At 37.3% G+C, this 19,300-nt stretch overlaps 2 protein-coding genes across 4 annotated transcripts in view; one reads left to right on the top strand and one right to left on the bottom strand.

The window, feature by feature from the left end:
* Positions 1-394, bottom strand: part of LOC123528491 (kelch-like protein 24) — an 18,364-nt gene extending 17,970 nt beyond the window's left edge. The window contains exon 1 of one of the 2 annotated variants that reach the window (XM_045308249.2): positions 205-394. In XM_045308249.2, the coding sequence (XP_045164184.2) occupies positions 205-330 (126 nt within the window). In that variant the 5' untranslated portion in view covers positions 331-394. The remainder of the gene's footprint in view (positions 1-204) is intronic. The other variant, XM_053522245.1, reaches the window with a different exon arrangement.
* On the top strand, positions 395-19,300 carry LOC123528490 (beta-hexosaminidase-like). Of its 2 annotated transcripts, XM_053522244.1 has the most exons (9): positions 395-490; positions 6,573-7,291; positions 7,623-8,041; positions 8,466-9,109; positions 10,012-10,114; positions 10,693-10,930; positions 11,828-12,086; positions 13,483-13,623; positions 15,020-19,300. In XM_053522244.1, the coding sequence occupies exons 2-9, from the start codon at positions 6,586-6,588 to the stop codon at positions 15,078-15,080; spliced, it is 2,571 nt and encodes an 856-aa protein (XP_053378219.1). In that variant the 5' UTR covers positions 395-490; positions 6,573-6,585; the 3' UTR covers positions 15,081-19,300. The 2 variants fall into 2 exon arrangements, with proteins under 2 accessions (XP_053378219.1, XP_053378218.1); XM_053522243.1 differs by lacking the exon at positions 395-490 and having other exon boundaries at positions 3,768-7,291.

Genomic DNA, 19,300 nt, shown 5'->3' with positions numbered 1-19,300 from the left:
GTGATGTTCTCTAAAGATACGTAAAGACGACATGAAGTTGTCGTTTTTTATATGAAACAAAGAAGGATTTGAATTACTGACCTTTAACCATGATACAAATTAATTAATATTGTAGGTGTCTTGGGGTGTTTTGGGTGTCTTGGGGTGAAAAGGCCTTCCGTCGTAAGCCCGATCGGGCAATGTTACCAGCTATTATAAACTAACCTCTGGCATGGGACAGCCGTCAGAGCCATTTTCATAATCATTCTCCTCCGAATCCATGTCTTGTTCAGATGAACTTCGTGAATCAAATATAGGATCAAATACGTATGGCAAATGATCTGCAAACATATTGCGTAGCTGCCTTGGGGAAACTTATTTGCCAACTTTCGGTTTTGTAATTTGCACGTTTAGTAATTTTTCTGGTGGACCGAATCCAAATTCATGAACATTTCCCAAAATTGAAATATAAAACAAAGTTAATTTAAAAATCCCATACAAAGAATCGTGTGTGAGTATTTTGTTGAAGCAATATTTTTGTTGAGGTTACAATAAATGATTTTTTATAAACTGTCAAACTCGCCTCGCTCAGTAAAATGAAACTAACCCCAGATGGAAATTCAGTCCCTGCTAAAAGTACTTAGTGAGTTAGTCCTAAATATAAGACCTGACATAACTCATATCACTTTATAAGTTCATTTTAATTGATATTTTACATTTTTTATTTTCCATGTTAAAAGGCTTTGATAGTAAAAATGTAAAATGTCAGAATATTGACTGTTGAACGTCAAATGACAACTTTTTCACGTCTAATTATTTGGACTATACAAGTACTATACCAGATATTAGGATAGGTACAAATGGTATTGAGAAACTTCTCAGCAACCTGAACCCCCATAAGGCCAGTGGTCCTGACAAAATCAAGCCTATAATACTTAAAACACTCTCTGTAGAACTATCTCCCATCCTTGAGAACAGGCACCAGTATCGGAGTTCGGACCTGGGACAAAAATATGTTTGTTTTCATCCTAAATGAGTTCAAAATGAAAAATATATAGTGAAATATGAGCCCCTAAATGAGTTCAAAATGAAAAATATGTAGTGAAATATGAGCCCCCTTCAAAAGATACATATGTCTACTGCATTTTCATTTTGAACTCATTAAGGATGAAAGCAAACATATTTTTGTCCCAGGTCCAATACTGGTGCCTGTGTCCTTGAGCTCATATTCCAGAAATCCCTGGAGGAAGGTTCACTTCCATCCCAGTGGAAATCCGCATATGTTGCCCCCATTTTTAAAAAAAAGTGATCGGTCAAATCCAGTAAATTATAGGCCAATTTCATTAACATGTATCCTATGCAAAGTTCTTGAACACATTGTTTCCTCATCAATTGTTAAGCACTTCACCAACCATGGTATTCTGTATGACCTACAGCATGGTTTTAGGGAAAAAAGGTCATGCATTACTCGGTTATGTTAGTAAATGATCTGGTCATCTCAGTCTACAGTAAGAAACAAGTAGATATTATACTTCTAGATTTTAGTAAGGCTTTCGACAAGGTTAGCCATGAGAAAGTCATGCATGAATATGGAGTCAGAGGTAACACACTAAGATGGGTCAAAAGCTTCTTAGATAATAGGATCCAATCAGTAGTCCTAAATGGCACTACCTCTGATGCCATCCCAGTATCATCAGGTGTCCCGCAGGGGTCTGTACTTGGTCCCCTGCTCTTCCTGGCTTACATAAATGACCTCCCACAAAACATCAGTTCCAAAGTCCTTGTTTGCAGATGACACAGCAATATATCTAACATTGTTATCTACAGACCAATCTGTCACTCTCCAAAACTTACCTAAAACTTCTAGAAAAGTGGGAGTTGGAGTGGGATATGGAGTTCAACCCCTCCAAGTGTCAAGTGATCCACGCCACTAGAAGGAAACATCCTATCCCTACCCAGTATTACCTACATGGAGTCCAACTTGAATCGGTCAGCTCAGCTAAATACCTAGGCATGGATATCTCAAATGACCTATCATGGGACAATCGCATAAATAGGTCAACCAAAAAAGCTAACCAAACCTTAGGGTTCTTACGAAGAAACATTGAGGTCAAATCCCAACCCATTAAGGCCCCAGCTTGAATATGCCTCCGAGGTATGGTCGCCCCACACCCAAACCCAGATAGACCAAATTGAAAGCGTCCAAAGGAGAGCCGCTCGTTGGATTAAGACTGACTACGGCCGTACTTCCAGTGTAACAGATATGCTACACTCCCTAAACCTTCGTCGACTGGATTTAAGGCGTATAGATTTTAGGTTATCACTCTTCTATAAGATTCATCATGATCTGGTTGCTATCCCAATCGTAGATTACCTTACCCCAATGACCCACTATGGCCATTCCCTAAGTTATAGGTTAATTACTGCAACCACTGACTATTACAAGTTCTCTTATTTTCCGAGAACTGTGTACCATTGGAACCAACTTCCCCTAGTGTCACCCACCTCCCTACCCTAGATTAGTTCAGTGCCGCAGTTTGCAACCTTGAACGTGTCTCGCCCTAGTTATCCTGCTAACTCAAGTTTTAACCTTTTATTTCACCAAAGTTATTTTTTAGTTTCTTCCACTTTAAATTTTTATCACTATATTCTTTCTCTTTATGATTTTGACGCGCAAAACGTCTACGTCCCTGCAAGGGGTTCGACGGTTACGGAAGATAGATAGATAGATAGATAGAAGATCTACTGTTGTATGTTATAATAATTTGGATAGTGTTCGGATACGCCGTAATTTTAGACCTAGGTATTTATTTGTTTATTTACTGACATTTAAGGTCAGTAGCATAAACACAACACAAGGCAAAGGTTTAATTTTCCCAATATTCGCAAGGCCCTACATCTCGCGAAAATTTATCCTCTCGTAAATATTCACCATTTGTATAAAGCGTAAAAAAAGGCAGTGGCTAGAGAACCAAAATCATTTCCCTAGACTGCGAACTGAATCGTCCGGAACCGGTTCTTTAAGCAAAATACCGTGCATAGGCTAGGGAACCAGAATTTTATTTCTATGCATAATACTGCCGAAATCCACTTTGTTTCTTGGTAAATGTCATGCATATTATTATCTTAATTAATTTTACCATGCCCTTTCATTTATCTGCGTTTACTGTCTCCCAGAGTGTACCCACCGCATATATACCGTGTCTGCCGTATTAAATGATATAAACTAGTACGAATGAATGCGTGAAAACTACTTTGCAGTTTTTAAATGTTATTTGTTTTAAACTTGTACAATGTTCTAAATTTAAAATAATATTAGTTTGTATTTGCGTCATTTCATGTTTATAGATGAACAAACTAATTTAATTGCCCTTAAAACTTCATACATATTCTTTGATCACTTTAAATACTGGTTTGTAACACCTCGGCATTTCTTGTTCAAAGATATGTAATCAGTACTGAAATTACTTATTTTGTTTTAATCGTTTCTTTTAATGTCTTATACCTTTTAAGTTTAAATTTAAAGTTTATTTGGGCTCCAGTGTTGCATTCATTCGTACAAGTTTATTTTATCATTCCAATATGGCGGACAGTATGCTGCGAGTACACTTCTGGAGACACAGTAAACACAAATAAATAAAAGGGCATAGCTTGCTGAAATTGTAAAATTAATTAACTTATTAAGGTAAGAACATGCACATGATACTTACCAAAAGAAACAAAGTGGATTTCGGCAGTATTATGCATAGAAATAAAATTCCGGTTCCCTAGCCTATGCACGGTATTTTCCTTAGAGAACCGGTTCCAGACGAATAAGTTCGCAGTCTAGGGAACCGATTCTGGTTCGCTAGCCACTGCCTTAAAAAAGATTGTTTGTTTCCGGTATCCCGACCTACCTTAATTTTTTGGCCCAACCCTAAATCTTTTAATGGCCTTGGAGAATACTTTTTTCAACTTTTTAACAAAAATTTGCAAAACTGCACTTTCTATGCTTTAAACATGGCCAGTGATGTTAGAAATCAACTTACTGATGCTCTAAAGACATAACCCCCTTATTTGTAATCATTCAGCACTGCATGGGATCTGCACACTCAGACCAACATCGACCGACTTGAGGCTGTCCAGCAATGCACAGCACGCTTCATAAAGGATGACTTTCGCACTACCAGTAGCACAAGTCAGATGATTGCAGATATCGGTTGGCAACCCCTTCTCAATCGCGCTCCAATGCCAAGCTGGTCATGATGTACAGAATCGTCCACTGCCTCATCGATATCACACCACCAGTGAGGTTTTTCAATCCTACCTCGATCAACACCCGTGGCCACTCCATGAAATTCTTTCTTCCGTTTTGTGGCAAAGATGCCCTGTACTACTCCTTCTTCCCCTCCGCCTCCAGACTATGGAACCATGCAGCTCCCAGAAGAAGCCATCATGTCTGACAGCGTCAACACCTTCAAGAGGAGCCTGGAGACAGGGTCCCACTAGTCCAGCACGTCGTTTTTATCTGCTTTTAATTCTGCACTGTAAATATTTGAGCGCCGCACACACTACCTTGTACATACACCACTGTACAACGTTGCCCCAGAGTGGGACCTGTACACAAATGGAAGAAGAAGAAGATTTTTTGACACAAAAATAATTTCCGAAAAACCGGAAACAAAGAATTTTTTTAGGCCTAATTCAGATTCAAGTATAACACCATTTTTACAATTTCGCGAATATTAAACCTCGCGAACATACTCAAAATTTCAAATTCGTGAAATTTTGACGCACAAAAATATGTGCTTTTACAGTAATCTCATTATGGCTCACCCTTTTTATCTTAAGCACTTAAAAGTAGTCTAGACAGATTTATTAAAATCGATAAATGGTAGAGATACATGTATATATCTAATGTAACATCCATTATCTTTACATCCCACTTAAATGTATCTCTAGTAAGAATTGGAATTTTGTTTGTTTGTTATGCCCCCGAAGGGAGGCATATTAGTTTTCAACTGTCTGTCCGTTCGTTTGTTCGTTAGTTCGTTAGTCACAACGTTAACTTTTTGCATGAAGGCACTTTACCTGCGAACCACTGCACCCAGGACCTTCAAACTTCACATGCTGATAGTACTTATTGCGTATACCACCCCTACTGACTTTGGGATCACCAGGTCAAAGGTCAAGGTCACAGGGACCAACGTTAACTTTTTGCATGAAGGCACTTTACTCGCGAATCATTGCAACCAGGACCTTCAAACTTCACCTGCTGATAGTACTTATTGAGTACACCACGCCTTATGACTTTGGGGTCACCAGGTCGAAGGTCAAGGTCACAGGGGCCAACATTAACTTTTTGCATGAAGGCACTTTACTCGCGAATCATTGCAACCAGGACCTTCAAACTTCACCTGCTGATAGTACTTATTGAGTACACCACGCCTTATGACTTTGGGGTCACCAGGTCGAAGGTCAAGGTCACAGGGGCCAACATTAACTTTTTGCATGAAGGCACTTTACTCGCGAACCACTGCACCCAGGACCTTCAAACTTCACATGCTGATCGTACTTATTGAGTACACCACCCCTACTGACTTTGGGGTCACCAGGTCAAAGGTCAAGGTCACAGGGGCCAACATTAGCTTTTTGCATGAAGGCACTTCACTCGGGAACCACTGCACCCAGGGCTTTCAAACTTCACATGCTGATAGTACTTATTGAGTACACCACTCCTACTGACTATGGGGTCACCAGGTCAAAGGTCAAGGTCACAGGGGCCAACATTAGCCTTTTGCATGAAGGCACTTTACTCGCGAACCACTTCGCCCAGGACCTTCAAACTTTACATGCTGATAGTACTTTATGAGTACACCAACCCTACTGACATTGGGGTCACTAGGTCAAAGGTCAAGGTCAAAGGGGCTTACGTTAACTTTTTGCATGAAGGCACTTTACATGCGAACCACTTCACCCAGGGCCTTCAAACTTCAAATGCTGATAGTACTTATTGAGTACACCACCCCTTCTGACTTTGGGGTCACCAGGTCAAAGATCAAGGTGCTGTGGGGGCATTTGTCACCATTAGAGACAGTTCTTGTTGGGATTTATTTTTATACGCCCAAAGGGATGTGTTATGTTATGACGACGGTATCTGTCCGTCCGTCTGTTAGCAATTTTGTGTCCACTCTGTAACTCTTGAACCCCTTGAAGGATATCAAAGAAACTTGACACAAGTGTTCACCACAGCGAGGCAACTTGCAGAGAGCATGACTGTTTTGGATGGCTCACTTTAAGTCACACTTTGTTTGTGTCCGCTCTGTAACTCTTGAACTGCTTGAAGGATTTTAAAGAAACTTTGCACAAATGTTCACCACATCGAGACAACGTGCAGAGCGCATGTTTTGGATGGCTCGCTTTAAGGTCAAGGTCACACTTAGGGGAACAAAGTTCATACCTTTGGGCGTATATTGCTCCACATTGTGGTGCTCTTGTTTTGGATTGGGACTATATATACCATGAAATCCATGAAAATTTAGATCCCCACGAATACTAATTATTTCACATTACTTTTGTCAAAATATAAAAGATTATCTTGAGTTTGTTTGCAGGTTAACTGTGCTCATGGATCAGGAGACTTTGGACGAGTTTGGTCGATGTTTGGACATTAGATACAAGGTTCTGGACAATCTGACAGATGGGAAGAAAACATACCGAGCCCAAATAGTACTCACAAATAAGAGTGAGAGGACACTGAAGTATGGAGATTGGGCTATCTACTTCTGCCATATCAGAATGATTGAACCCGGTCACCTGCCGCATTCCACTACATATGAGATACACGATACAGGAATGAGATTTACACATGTGAACGGATGCCTGTTCAAGCTTTCTCCAACAAAAAAGTTCCAAAAGATGGAAAAAGGTGATACACTGAAAATAAAATTCAAAGCGCAGTATTTCTCTGTAGCACGAAGCGATTTGATGCCAAACTGGTACTTACTATTTCCAAAACTTCGGCCAGTGTTGATTCAAAGTACGGTTGGAGAAGAAATGAGTTTTGTTGAGCCGTTTGACAATCCTGACTCCTGGAAAAGATTTGATTATGAATTGACTGATGGTTCATCAAGATACGACCATTATAACCCATACAATCTGCAGGAACGATTCGATCGACAATGTTGCGCCAATGTAGGACCAATTAAAACATCTGTAATTCCGACACCAGTAAAAATGTCAGTAAATGAGGAAATTCAGATTTGTCTAAGTCCAGATGAATGGGTTGTATGTGCTGAAGAATCCCTGAATAAGGAGGCAAAGTTTCTCTCAGGTAAAAATAAAACCTGTTTTCCCAGCCATAAGCCTTACAGATAACCTGGCCCAGATAATTTTTGTTTTATATATATTTGTCATACTGATAGATGTTTCATTAAAACTCTTTAGGCAATCTTTAGTGACATTAGATAAAATTTCTTTGAAGATACACTGAACCAATGTCTTGAGTTGAGATGTGAAAACTTAAAAGTGGAAAAAATCACAATTGGTTTAGAAAAAAAAAGTAGAATAAATTGTTTAAAGTTTAAATACTTTGTATCAAAATTCACTTTTATGTAGATTTAAGAATTAACACTTTTCATTTATAATTTATATTATTGTTACAGAAAAGCTCAACATTCCAGTAAATAATTCCCAAGAAGTACCCCACAAGATAACATTACAGTTATCTTCAACTCTGAAAATACAGGACAAAGCAGCGGGTGACGAATCGTATAAACTAACTGTCAAAGCTGATACTGACATCACTGTAACAGCTGTCAACAGAGCTGGTATATTCTATGGCATTCAGACTTTGTTAAGTCTTGTACAAAGCAATAAAGTTCCTGATTGCGATATTGAAGATTTCCCACGGTATCCATACAGAGGTATGCATATGGATGTTTCACGGAATTTCCACGGGAAAGAACAGATTTTGAAACTGCTGGATGTAATGGCCATGTACAAAATGAACAAGTTTCATTTCCATCTGACGGATGATGAGGGGTGGCGATTAGAAATTCCAGGACTGGAGGAGCTTACTCAGGTAAAAATTATTTTCATTTTTACATTTTTTTTTAAGTTTGAAGTGTGGAAAGAAATTTGGTGTGCTAAGTAAATTAGGGAGATTGAGATTTCTTACCTGTACACATACTTGTAGTAAATTTATCCCTATACATTACATTAAGCATCTGCTAACATTGTGCATTAACTTTAACGAATTTCCTCACTACACGTTAATATACACAAATAGAATGTGTAGGTTTGCTTTTACAGGTGTTGTTAAATGTGTAATATTTAATATAGTTGATGGCTGGAGAACACGGGCTTGTGTAAGCAATTTATACATGTGGTCCTCGGTCATTTTGTTTAAATGTTTTTCATCACACATTAAATGCTTTATCCCCTTGTATTACTGTATTTGTAGCAGAAATCTTTATATATTGTATTTATTTGTACAAAATGGTTAGGTTGGAGCGAGACGTGGACATGTGAACAAGACAGATTTATCATCATTACTACCTCTACTTGGATCAGGACCAGGATTTGATACCTCAGGCTCTGGGTATTATTCCGTTGAAGAATATCGCGAAATACTGCGCTATGCCAAACTGCGACACATTGAAGTGATTCCAGAGATTGATATGCCGGGACACAGTCATGCTGCCATCAGGTCGATGAAAGCCAGGCACCAGAAATACATGGCAGAAAAAGCTAGGGAAAAGGCTGAAGAATACTTATTGTCCGATTTAGATCACGATACTTCATGTGGGTCACATTCCGTACAGATGTATTCAGAAAATGCAATGAATCCTGGGATGGAATCAACATACAAATTTGTGAAAAAGGTTGTTACAGAAGTGAAAAAAATGCATGAAGACATTATGCCATTACAAACATTTCATTTTGGTGGAGATGAGGTGCCATATGAAGCGTGGGAAGGATCGCCGGCATGCATGAGTCTAATAGACTCGGAAGAAGTGAAGTCGTCAGAAGATTTGATGGAGTATTTTGTTTCAAGAGTTGCAGATATTGTAGCCAAATGTGATCTAGATGTCGGAGCTTGGCAAGATGGTATTTTTCCTGATGAAACTGATCTGGTGCCTATAGCTAGGTAAGTTGAAAACAATGCAATATATATGTTAAGCATCTATCAACAACTCGTACCTTCCTACAAAGGTAGATTACTTCCATAGATATTGATATATACATGTAGATATGTTGGCATTGTAATACATTTATATGTATTATGTTTTGAAGCCCTGCACATACTAAACATCTGCTCAGTATGCATGTTGCAAACTTCTGTAATTGCCTTAACATAAATGTAAGAAGAACAGTTGAACACGTGGGGTTTTATTATTTGAATAACTTGCATTGATCTAAATTTTGACACCGCCATCACTTAATGAAATAAAAAAGGAAAGCATAACCTCCTTAATATCAGAGCAGCAAGCGACCATAATTTATGAAACAAGTCCATTTACAATAACATTTGCTCTACAGAAGTTTCTTAAGGTAGTTCTGCACATTCGAATCAAAATATTTTCTACAATGTAGAATTTGATTAAAGCTTGATTTTTCAAACTTCAGAATATACTTAGAAAGTCCAGCAAATAAAAAAAAGATCAGGTTGACCACAACTCACCCACCCCCACCCCAAACTGCTAAAAAAGTTTTCTTTTTTAGTTGCTTGTGTTTAAATATCCAATCACCGCCATCACAGATAAACCCCTGTCTGCCCCAGTTCCCACCGACCGCAGTATTACCCCTCCACCTCAGTCCCATCTTACACATACACACATCCCCAGGCATACTAACCCCCCCCCCCCCCCCCCCCCCCCCCCCCCCCCCCAAAAAAAAAAAAAAAAAAAAAAAACTTTACACCACATGTTACTTCCTCCACCTCTGATCTAGAACTTTGGACATATAATGTCCCCATTTCTCATTAAATAAATTACATATTTTTTTACACTTAAAATTGTTGATAATATTCTATTTTTTTTATTAAAACAGACATAAATTCAAGAGTAAAAACGTGTATGTGTATGCCTGGCAGAATGTCTGGGAGTCTGGCCTGTCTGGATGTGCCTATAGACTAGCTAACAGTGGATACAAGGTATTATCATAGTTTTTAGTTTCTGATTAATGACTGATCTTGAAAATAGCTGTCATTATGCTTGAGAAATTTCAGCAAATAAGAGATCATTTGAAGGTACTTTTAGCAGTAATTGTTCTTTATAAAAAGGCAATTGGTATGAAAGGGCCAATTTTTCATTTCAAGAACCTGTAGAAAGTTTTGCTATGAAAAATATTTTGAAATATTCAGTTACATATATTTTATAAAGTTAACATGAAACACACAAAATTAGAACCAATACAGTAATTCCTAAAAAAATATTATTTCTTTTGCAACTTGAAAAAAAAACAACATTATATCAGACTTTATAAGTCAGTTTTTGTACCAGTCCCAAAAAAACCAAGTTCACAAATGTACATATATATAAATATACATGTTGGTACTCATTTTGAAAGATGAAAGAAGATTTCAGATGCAAATAGACTCAGCTTTTTTTTTGTTATCAAAGTCATATTTGTATTCAAAGCATTAACAAAGATCTGTTTTTCTTTATTGCAGTTTACCTCTGATTTGTTATTTTGTGAACTCAGAAGAAAAAAAATCCATTTATTTTAAAGGTGGTGATGTCACAGGGGACACATCTTTACTTTGACCATCCGTATGAGCCCGATCCTGAGGAGAGGGGTCTGTACTGGGCGTGCAGATTCTGTGATGCCCGTAAAACCTTCACCTTTATGCCAGACAACATTTACGCAAACGTTGATGTGAAACTGACAGGGGAGCAGCTATCAAAAGACTACATCAGAAAACATAAAGAGGACCATGATGATCTCAAAAAACCTGAAAATGTAACAGGTAAATGAGTTGGTAAAGAGAATAGGTACTGTGAAATAGTTAGATTTTGTGGGCCATGAAATTTTGTGGTTGTAACAAAAATGGCTGTTTTCTGGGGGCTTTAATTCTTGGATGTCAGAGTTAAAAGATATAATATAGAGGAATTTTCAGTGTTTATTGCTGTCTAGTTCTTTAGATTGACACAACTACAAAATATAAAAAAATAGTTCTCTGGGAAAAAATAATGATTTTACAGTAAAGATTTTTGTTGGAAAAACGTTTTCTGTCAATAACTGGAGGATACTTGTACCTACAGCAGTAAAGTTTCATAAAGGGATATCCCAAGGTCAGAAGATGATGTCTGTTATATCTTTAGCCTAGCTTACAGCTTACGTAAAAATGACATATCCCCTTACTCCAACAGGTCACCATGGCAGCTTATAGAATTTGAATCTTTTCTTAGCAGTTTGTACCACTTATCAAGTTGTTCTCTGCAGGTGACTTACAACTTCCTCTGTCCTGCCTGTTTGAAAAAATGAACTCTGAGGTTATAAAACTCAGGTTTGGAGAACCAGTCTCAGAATGCAGTATTTCCATTGGTTCATTTCCTAATTATGCTTAGAAACAACCATTAAGGTATTAAGACTTGAATGTTGAGACCAGTCTTCGTATTCAATTTTAAATTCATGGCCAGAAACAGCCAGTCAGATGTTAAGAGTGTTGAGACTGGTTTCCTAACTCATCTGTACAAGTTTTGACCTCAAATCTCTTCATGAAGTGGGTAAGCAGATTTTTATTTGTATTTTTCAAAAGCTTTCAACATCATGATAATACAACAAAACCTCATTAGATAATGCCGCAACTAGGCATAGATTGGTATTTATTGAGTTAGCTTCAAAAGGTTTTGACTTTATTCAGGTATCCAAGCTCAATTATGGACAGAATTAGTGCGTACATGGGACCAAATGGACTCTATGATATTTCCTCGCCTTTTGTGTGTTGCGGAGAGAGCTTGGCATAAATCTGATTGGGAACTGGAACCAGACAAAGAAAAGATTGCTGAACGGCAGTTCGAGGAATGGTCAAGTTTTGCTCACAAGTTAGGAAGTAAGGAGTTGGCAAGGTTGGACAAAATGGGTGTGGCATACCATCTACCCCCACCTGGAGCACACTGCCTGTAAGTTCATTGTTGTTGTTTGATTTTGTAGTAAGTTTTTCTATTAACTAGTGCCAGCCAAGGTGAAGAAATGATGAAAATACGTATATTTTGACTGTTCCTAAAATCCCACATAATATGTATGTCAGTTTTGGCACAAAAACTTAGTATTTTTGCCTTTAAACAGTGGTTCTTTGTTTCATCATCTACAAAAACACCAGAGTTGATTACCAGTTTGAAGATGGCTAGATGATCATAGGCAAGAGAAAATCCAAAACTTTGATTTCTTGGAATTGCATTCTTCAGAAACCTTGTGTTATGAAAAAGTTGTGTTGATGACTTAATTTATTTCCAGATTGAAATGTTTTAGAAATACTGCTGAGTATATTATATATTCAATACCTTGTTTTCTTCCAATCAGCAATACACACTTTATGCTGACAGTGTTTTAACATAAGAATATATAGCTGGTATATAACAGATAACATTTTTAGCTCACCTGTCACAAAGTGACAAGGTGAGCTTTTGTGATCGCCCGTCGTCCGTGCGTCCGTAAACTTTTGCTTGTGACCACTCTAGAGGTCACATTTTTCATGGAATCTTTATGGAAGTTGGTCAGAATGTTCATCTTGATGATATCTAGGTCAAGTTTGAAACTGGGTCACATGCGGTCCAAAACTAGGTCAGTAGGTCTAAAAATAGAGAAACCTTGTGACCTCTCTAGAGGCCATATTTTTCAATGGATCTTCATGAAAATTGGTCAGAATGTTCACCTTGATGATATCTAGGTCAAGTTCGAAACTGGGTAATGTGCCTTTACAAACTAGGTCATTAGGTGAAATAATAGAAAAACCTTGTGACATCTCTAGAGGCCATATTTTTCAATGGATCTTCATGAAAGTTGGTCAGAATGTTCACCTTGATGATATCTAGTTCAGGTTCGAAACTGGGTCACTTGCCCGCAAAAACTAGGTCAGTAGGTCAAATAATAGAAAAACCTTGTGACCTCTCTAGAGGCGATATTTTTCATGGGATCTGTATGAAAGTTAGTCTGAATATTCATCTTGATGATATCTAGGTCAAATTCGAAACTGGGTCATGTGCGGTCCAAAACTAGGTCAGTAGGTCTAAAAATAGAAAAAAAACCTTGTGACCTCCTTAGAGGCCATATTTTTCAATGGAACTTCATGAAAATTGGTCAGAATTTTTTATTAGCCAACCATCTACAGATGGTGGACTAGTCAAATCGCCTTTTGTCCATGATCTGTCCTTCCGTCTGTTAACAATTTTTGTTATTGCATCTACTCTGAAACTACTTGGTGGTTCTCAATGAAACTTAGCCACAATGAACTGGGTTGCGTGTGGACAGGTGAGCGATTCAGGACCAACATGTTCCTCTTGTTTACTTCTGTTTCAGGGTAGAAGAATGCAAACTGGAGTTTAACAGTGCCTACCCTGGTCTCCCTATATTCTACAGTACAGACAAGGGAGAGACGTGGACTCGTTATACAACCAAGATTGATACTATACCTGATAAAGATGTCTACCTCTGTACAAAGTATGTATCTGTGAGGGGAATAAACATGCTGTTTCATGTTATGTTTCATATTTGCTGAAATGGATTTTTTTTATTTTACGCATACATATCTTTCTCCAAATGCTGTGTACAGTCTGTTTGGTTTCTTTAGGCAAGTCTATAAAGATATTCTTTGGAAGCATGAAGTGCAACTAAGCAAAATAATAGCAGGCTCGTTTTGCTTATGAAATACCCCTCAAAACTTCTGGCACTGAGTTTTGTCCCCTGCTAGTAATATGTAACTTGGCTTTGATAGTGATTTCATCACAAGTGTTAGATCCCATTTGAGACTTAAACGAACAGGGATGAGCGGCTAGTGACATAAAGTCAGGGACAATATCGTACTTGAACAAACAGACCTGATCTTATTAAGATGTAATCTTTATTAGACCTGAGCAGTGCTCAGGTGAGTTTTTGTGATCGCTCGGCGTCCGGCGTCTGTCTGTCTGTTGTCTGTCGTATTTCAACATTTAGCTTGTGTATGCCATAAAGGCTGTATTTTTCAACTGATCTTCATAAAATTTGGTCAGAATGATTACCTTGATGAAATCTAGGCCAGGTTTGAAAATGGGTCATCTAGGTTCAAAAAACTGGGTCACTAGGTCAAATCAAAGAAAAACCTTGTGTATGCTATAGAGGCTGTATGTTTCAACTGATCTCCATGAAATTTGGTCAGAATGATAACCTTTTTGAAATCTAGGTCAAGTTCGAAAATGGGTCATCTGGGGTCAAAAACTAGATCATAAGGTCAAATCAAAGAAAAACTTTGTGTATGCGATAGAGGCTGTATTTTTCAATTGATCTCCATGAATTTTGGGCAGAATGATTGCCTTGATGAAATCTAGGCCAAGTTCGAAAATGGGTCATCTGGGGTCAAAAACTAGGTCACTAGGTCAAATCAAAGAATAACCTTGTGTATGCGATAGAGGCTGTATTTTTCAATTGATCTTTATGTATTTTGGACAGAATGATTGCCTTTACAAAATCTAGGTCATGCTCGAATATGGGTCATCTGGGGTAAAAAACTAGTCGCTAGGATAAATCAAAGAAAAATGTTTTGTATGTGATAGAGGCTGTATTTTTCAATTGAGGTTCATGAAATTTGGTCAGAATGATTGCCTTGATCAAATCTAGGTCAAGTTCGAGTGTAGGTCATCTTGGTGCAAAAACTAGATCACTAGGTCAAATGGAAGAAAATACTTGTTCTACACATTTTTGGTCCAATCTTAATGAAAAGAATATTTGTTTCCATGAAACCACTAGGTCAAACATGTTTACACTGTTATTGTGTGTTTCTCAGGTGAGCGACCTAGGGCCATCTTGGCCCTCTTGTTTTATTAAAAGTACCATTTTGTTTATAACTTGGTTCTGTTTACAGATCTGTTGATGAGAAGAGGACAAGTCGCACTGTGATCATGGAGAAACCAAGAAAAGATTAAGAACAGCTAAACGAACCACGTCGCAAAAAAAAGGTCCCTTATATCAGTCTAATAATCGAATCTGCATGAAGATGAAATCACCGTTCATGATCTTTTAACATGTGTAAAAGAATGCATTGTTATGAGAATAAGGCATTACATTGAAACGAAAGACATAGTTTCCACGTATAATATTACATCATCTTACTGTGAAGTACTGATTCAGCCGATATGGTTTTGGTTCTGTACCAATTTATTTTATATAAACTGTAAGCCTGATTAGCTCAGTGTGTGTACATTGGGCAATATCCACGATGGTTTTCTTTGTGCTAATATTCTTGCAAATTCAAAATATTTGTGAAAATTAAGAATTCCCAAAACGTTCGTGTGTACGAGGACATGAAGCAGACTAATATTTATAGGTTATTAGCGTTGTATCTAGAAATATGCAGGACTTTAGAAACGCAATATTCTTCCGCTAAAGAACAAGTGCATATTTCTCGATGTAAAGCTAATAATCTTATTACATACGTATTTACACAGACAAATATTTTATAGATATTAATTTGTTCAATAGCCTGAATAAAACTGGCAATACCGACACTAATAAAAGAAATTACAGTGCATTCGCGATGCTACGAATCGCAATTTAACGAAATACCGGTATACTACTAAAAGGTGTTGTGGTCCCGGCTGCTTTCCTTCTTATTTCTTTGTAACAATAACGCAGTTTTATGAAAATGCAATTTTACGAAAAATGTGCTCCTACGAATGTATTGTTATACCCTTAAAGCCTGTTTTCAACTTGTTTTAGTTGCGATTTTACGAATACCTGTATCGTCTAAGTTTTCACACCTTCCATGATGGCGTGAAAAGCCTTTAGAATGTGAAGTGTCACTATCATTTAGCTTGGCGTATACAGTATTTAAAGTGTGAAAACCAAGTAATTAAATTCCGAACACTATGACACAAGTTAGTGGTTAATTTTTAGCTCACCTGAGCACAAAGTGCTCAAAGGTGAGCTTTAGTGATCACCCTGTGTCCGGCGTCCGTCGTCGTCCGTCGTCCGTCCGTCCGTCCGTCGTCAACAATTTGACTGTTAACACTCTAGAGGTCACATTTTTGGCCCAATCTTAATGAAACTTGGTCAGAATGTTACCCTCCATAAAATCTTGGACGAGTTCGATATTGGGTCATCTGGGTTCAAAAACTAGGTCACCAGGTCATATCAAAGGAAAAGCTTGTTAACACTCTAGAGGTCACAATTTTGACCCAATCTTAATGAAACTTGGCCAGAATGTTACCCTCCATAAAGTCTTGGACGAGTTCGATATTCGGTCATCTGGGGTCAAAAACTAGGTCACCAGGTCAAATCAAAGGAAAAGCTTGTTAACACTCTAGAGGTCACATTTTTGGCCCATTCTTAATGAAACTTGGTCAGAATGTTACCCTCCATAAAATCTTGGATGAGTTCGATACTGGGTCATCTGGGGTCAAAAACTAGGTCACCAGGTCAAATCAAAGGAAAAGCTTGTTAACACTGTAGAGGCCGCATTTATGACTATATCTTCATGAAACTTGGTCAGAATGTTAATATTGATGATCTTAAGGTTCAGTTTGAATCTGGGTCATGTAGGATTAAAAACTAGGTCACCTGGTCAAATCAAAGGAAAAGCTAGTTAACACTGTAGAGGCCACATTTATGACCATATCTTAAAGAAACTTGGTCAGAATGTTTATCTTGATGCTCTTTAGGTCAAATTTAAACCTTGGTCAGCTTCGGTCAAAAACTAGGTCACTAGGTTAAATCAAAGGAAAAGCTTGTTAACACTGTAGAGGCCACATTTATGACTATATCTTCATGAAACTTAGTCAGAATATTAAACTTGATGATCTTTAGGTCAGGTTTGAATCTGGGTCATGTTGAGTTAAGAATTAGGTCATGGGGGCAAATCAAAGGAAAAGCTTGTTAACACTCTAGAGGCCACATTTATGACTGTAACTTCATGAAACTTAGAATGTTAAACTTGATGATCTTTAGGTCAAGTTCAAATCTGGGTCATGTTGGGTCAAAAACTAGGTCACGGGGTCAAATCAAAAGAAAAGCTAGTTAACACTGTAGAGGCCACATTTATGAACATATCTTGATGAAACTTGGTCAGAATGTTAATCTTGATGATCTTTAGGTCAGTAGGTCAGGTGAGCGATACAGGGCCTTCATGGCCCTCTTGTTTCTCTATCAGATTGGATGGCATATCAGTCACACTTGCTTCGATATCTATTCGTCTCAAACAATCACTGCATAAAGAAAATAAAAAATATTTAAGTCCTGATTGTCTGTATATTGTCGGTTTATTATTCCGAAACAGTAATGGGTAACTGAGGGTATCGGAGTATGCAACTGCGACTTTTGTTCTCGTGCAACAATGTACCCTGTATATGTTTTATGCAGTGAATAAAAAGTGAAGAAAAAAAACAAGCTGTTTTACATTCTAGATACATTCTGAGTTCAGATTCGAACAAGATTTGTAGTAAACCCAGATGTACATATAAAATTGGTATACATTTACTTCGCTATGAAAATCGCATGTTCAGATATCACGGGTACGACGTGTAGATATTAAGATGCTATATACCGAAATTTCCTACACTACGCTCGAACGAAAATGCAATATTACGAAAAAAGCGATCGGTCCCTTAGCTTTTCGTAGGATCGCGATTGTACTGTATCTCAACGACACATGTTGAAATGACATCACACACCCAGTATGAAATTCAGACGTCAGTATGGAAAAATATTGATGTTTCCAGTTCCACTGTAACTTCAAAGAGAGTAAATACGAGTATGTAAAAATCACAAATATTTTGAATTCATGAGAGGCTTTATTTGCGAATATTTATTATTAGCAAAAATAAACCGTCCAGAATATTTCCCAGTCTACAGTAGAAAGTGAAAACAAGGTGATTCAGTGAGTTCTAAAAAATGTGATGACATGCATGTTATATTTTTTGGTCCATTTACAGGCCAGGAAAAGATATGCTATATTATTATTTCATGTACTTTATCAGCCAGGAAGTATTCTATTCTAATCAAACCATTACTACTTCATTTTTTTTATTATTTTTTGGTTCCTTTGTATGTTAGTATGTTATACATCTGGCTTCTAGGTTATAAAACCAGCTCACTGAATGCAAGCTTGCCATTGGACATTTCCCCGATTGTGTTCAGAAACAACCAATCAGAGGGCTGATGTTTAGCTTGAGATTCAAAGATTTCTGCAGGGGCCAAAATATTTTCACTTTGTATATTCAGTACATTTTTCACCAGTAAACATTTTTTTCATGGAACATTACATTATACTCCAATAAATTTCTTTATATTTTTGTTATACTATATACATATTTAACTAATTAGAATGTAGAACATGTTATTATATTGATTCCCTGGTATCAGATATGTGAAATATACCAATGAATTATTCACATTTTCACATGCAATGTCTTTACTGACTGTTAAAATTCAATTTTCCATTAGAATCAGTTGATTGATATGTTGTAAGTCATTATTTTGAAGATTTTTAGCTTAAGTTTTGATGCCTGATAATGTGCTATGACATCAAAGTGTGATTGACTGATTTATTTATGTCCTTAAACACAGTATGTGAGTAAATTATTTTGCATGTTATGTCTGAACTTGAATTTACAATTTGTATTAGTTGATGATTTATTAGAGAGGTGGATATTTCTTACATGTACACATACCCATCAGATTTCCTTCTTTATTTCAAGGACCTGAAGTGTCCTAAAAAATTACAAGCTATTCACTTATACAGGTTCGTTATGTACCTTTAACCCTTATCATGCTGGACATGATTGATTCTGCCTTTGCGACCAGTGCAGATGGTGATCAGCCTGCACATCTGTGCAGTCTGATCAAGATCTGCACTTTTCGCCATTCAGACAGTATCTTTTTGGTAAGCACCCCATTTAAATGTGAATGGTACTGTCCAGATTTCATTGCAGAAAATTAGCAGGGTAAGGGTTAAAGACAAACTTACCCACGATTACCTCTAGTAAGCAATTCCAGAAGAGTTATCAAATGCTTATTGCTATGTACTAGTATAGGGATTTACTACACATATACTTACACATACATTGTACATGTATGAAATGACAGCCTCTATTGTCTAAAGCAAAATGTATTGCTCTTCACATGAATTCAAATAAATTCTATAATTCAG

This window comes from Mercenaria mercenaria, chromosome 13, assembly GCF_021730395.1.
Source record: "Mercenaria mercenaria strain notata chromosome 13, MADL_Memer_1, whole genome shotgun sequence".
NCBI lineage: Eukaryota > Metazoa > Mollusca > Bivalvia > Venerida > Veneridae > Mercenaria > Mercenaria mercenaria.
Note: the sequence above shows the minus strand (reverse complement) of the source record. Positions and strands in the feature narration are given on the sequence as shown.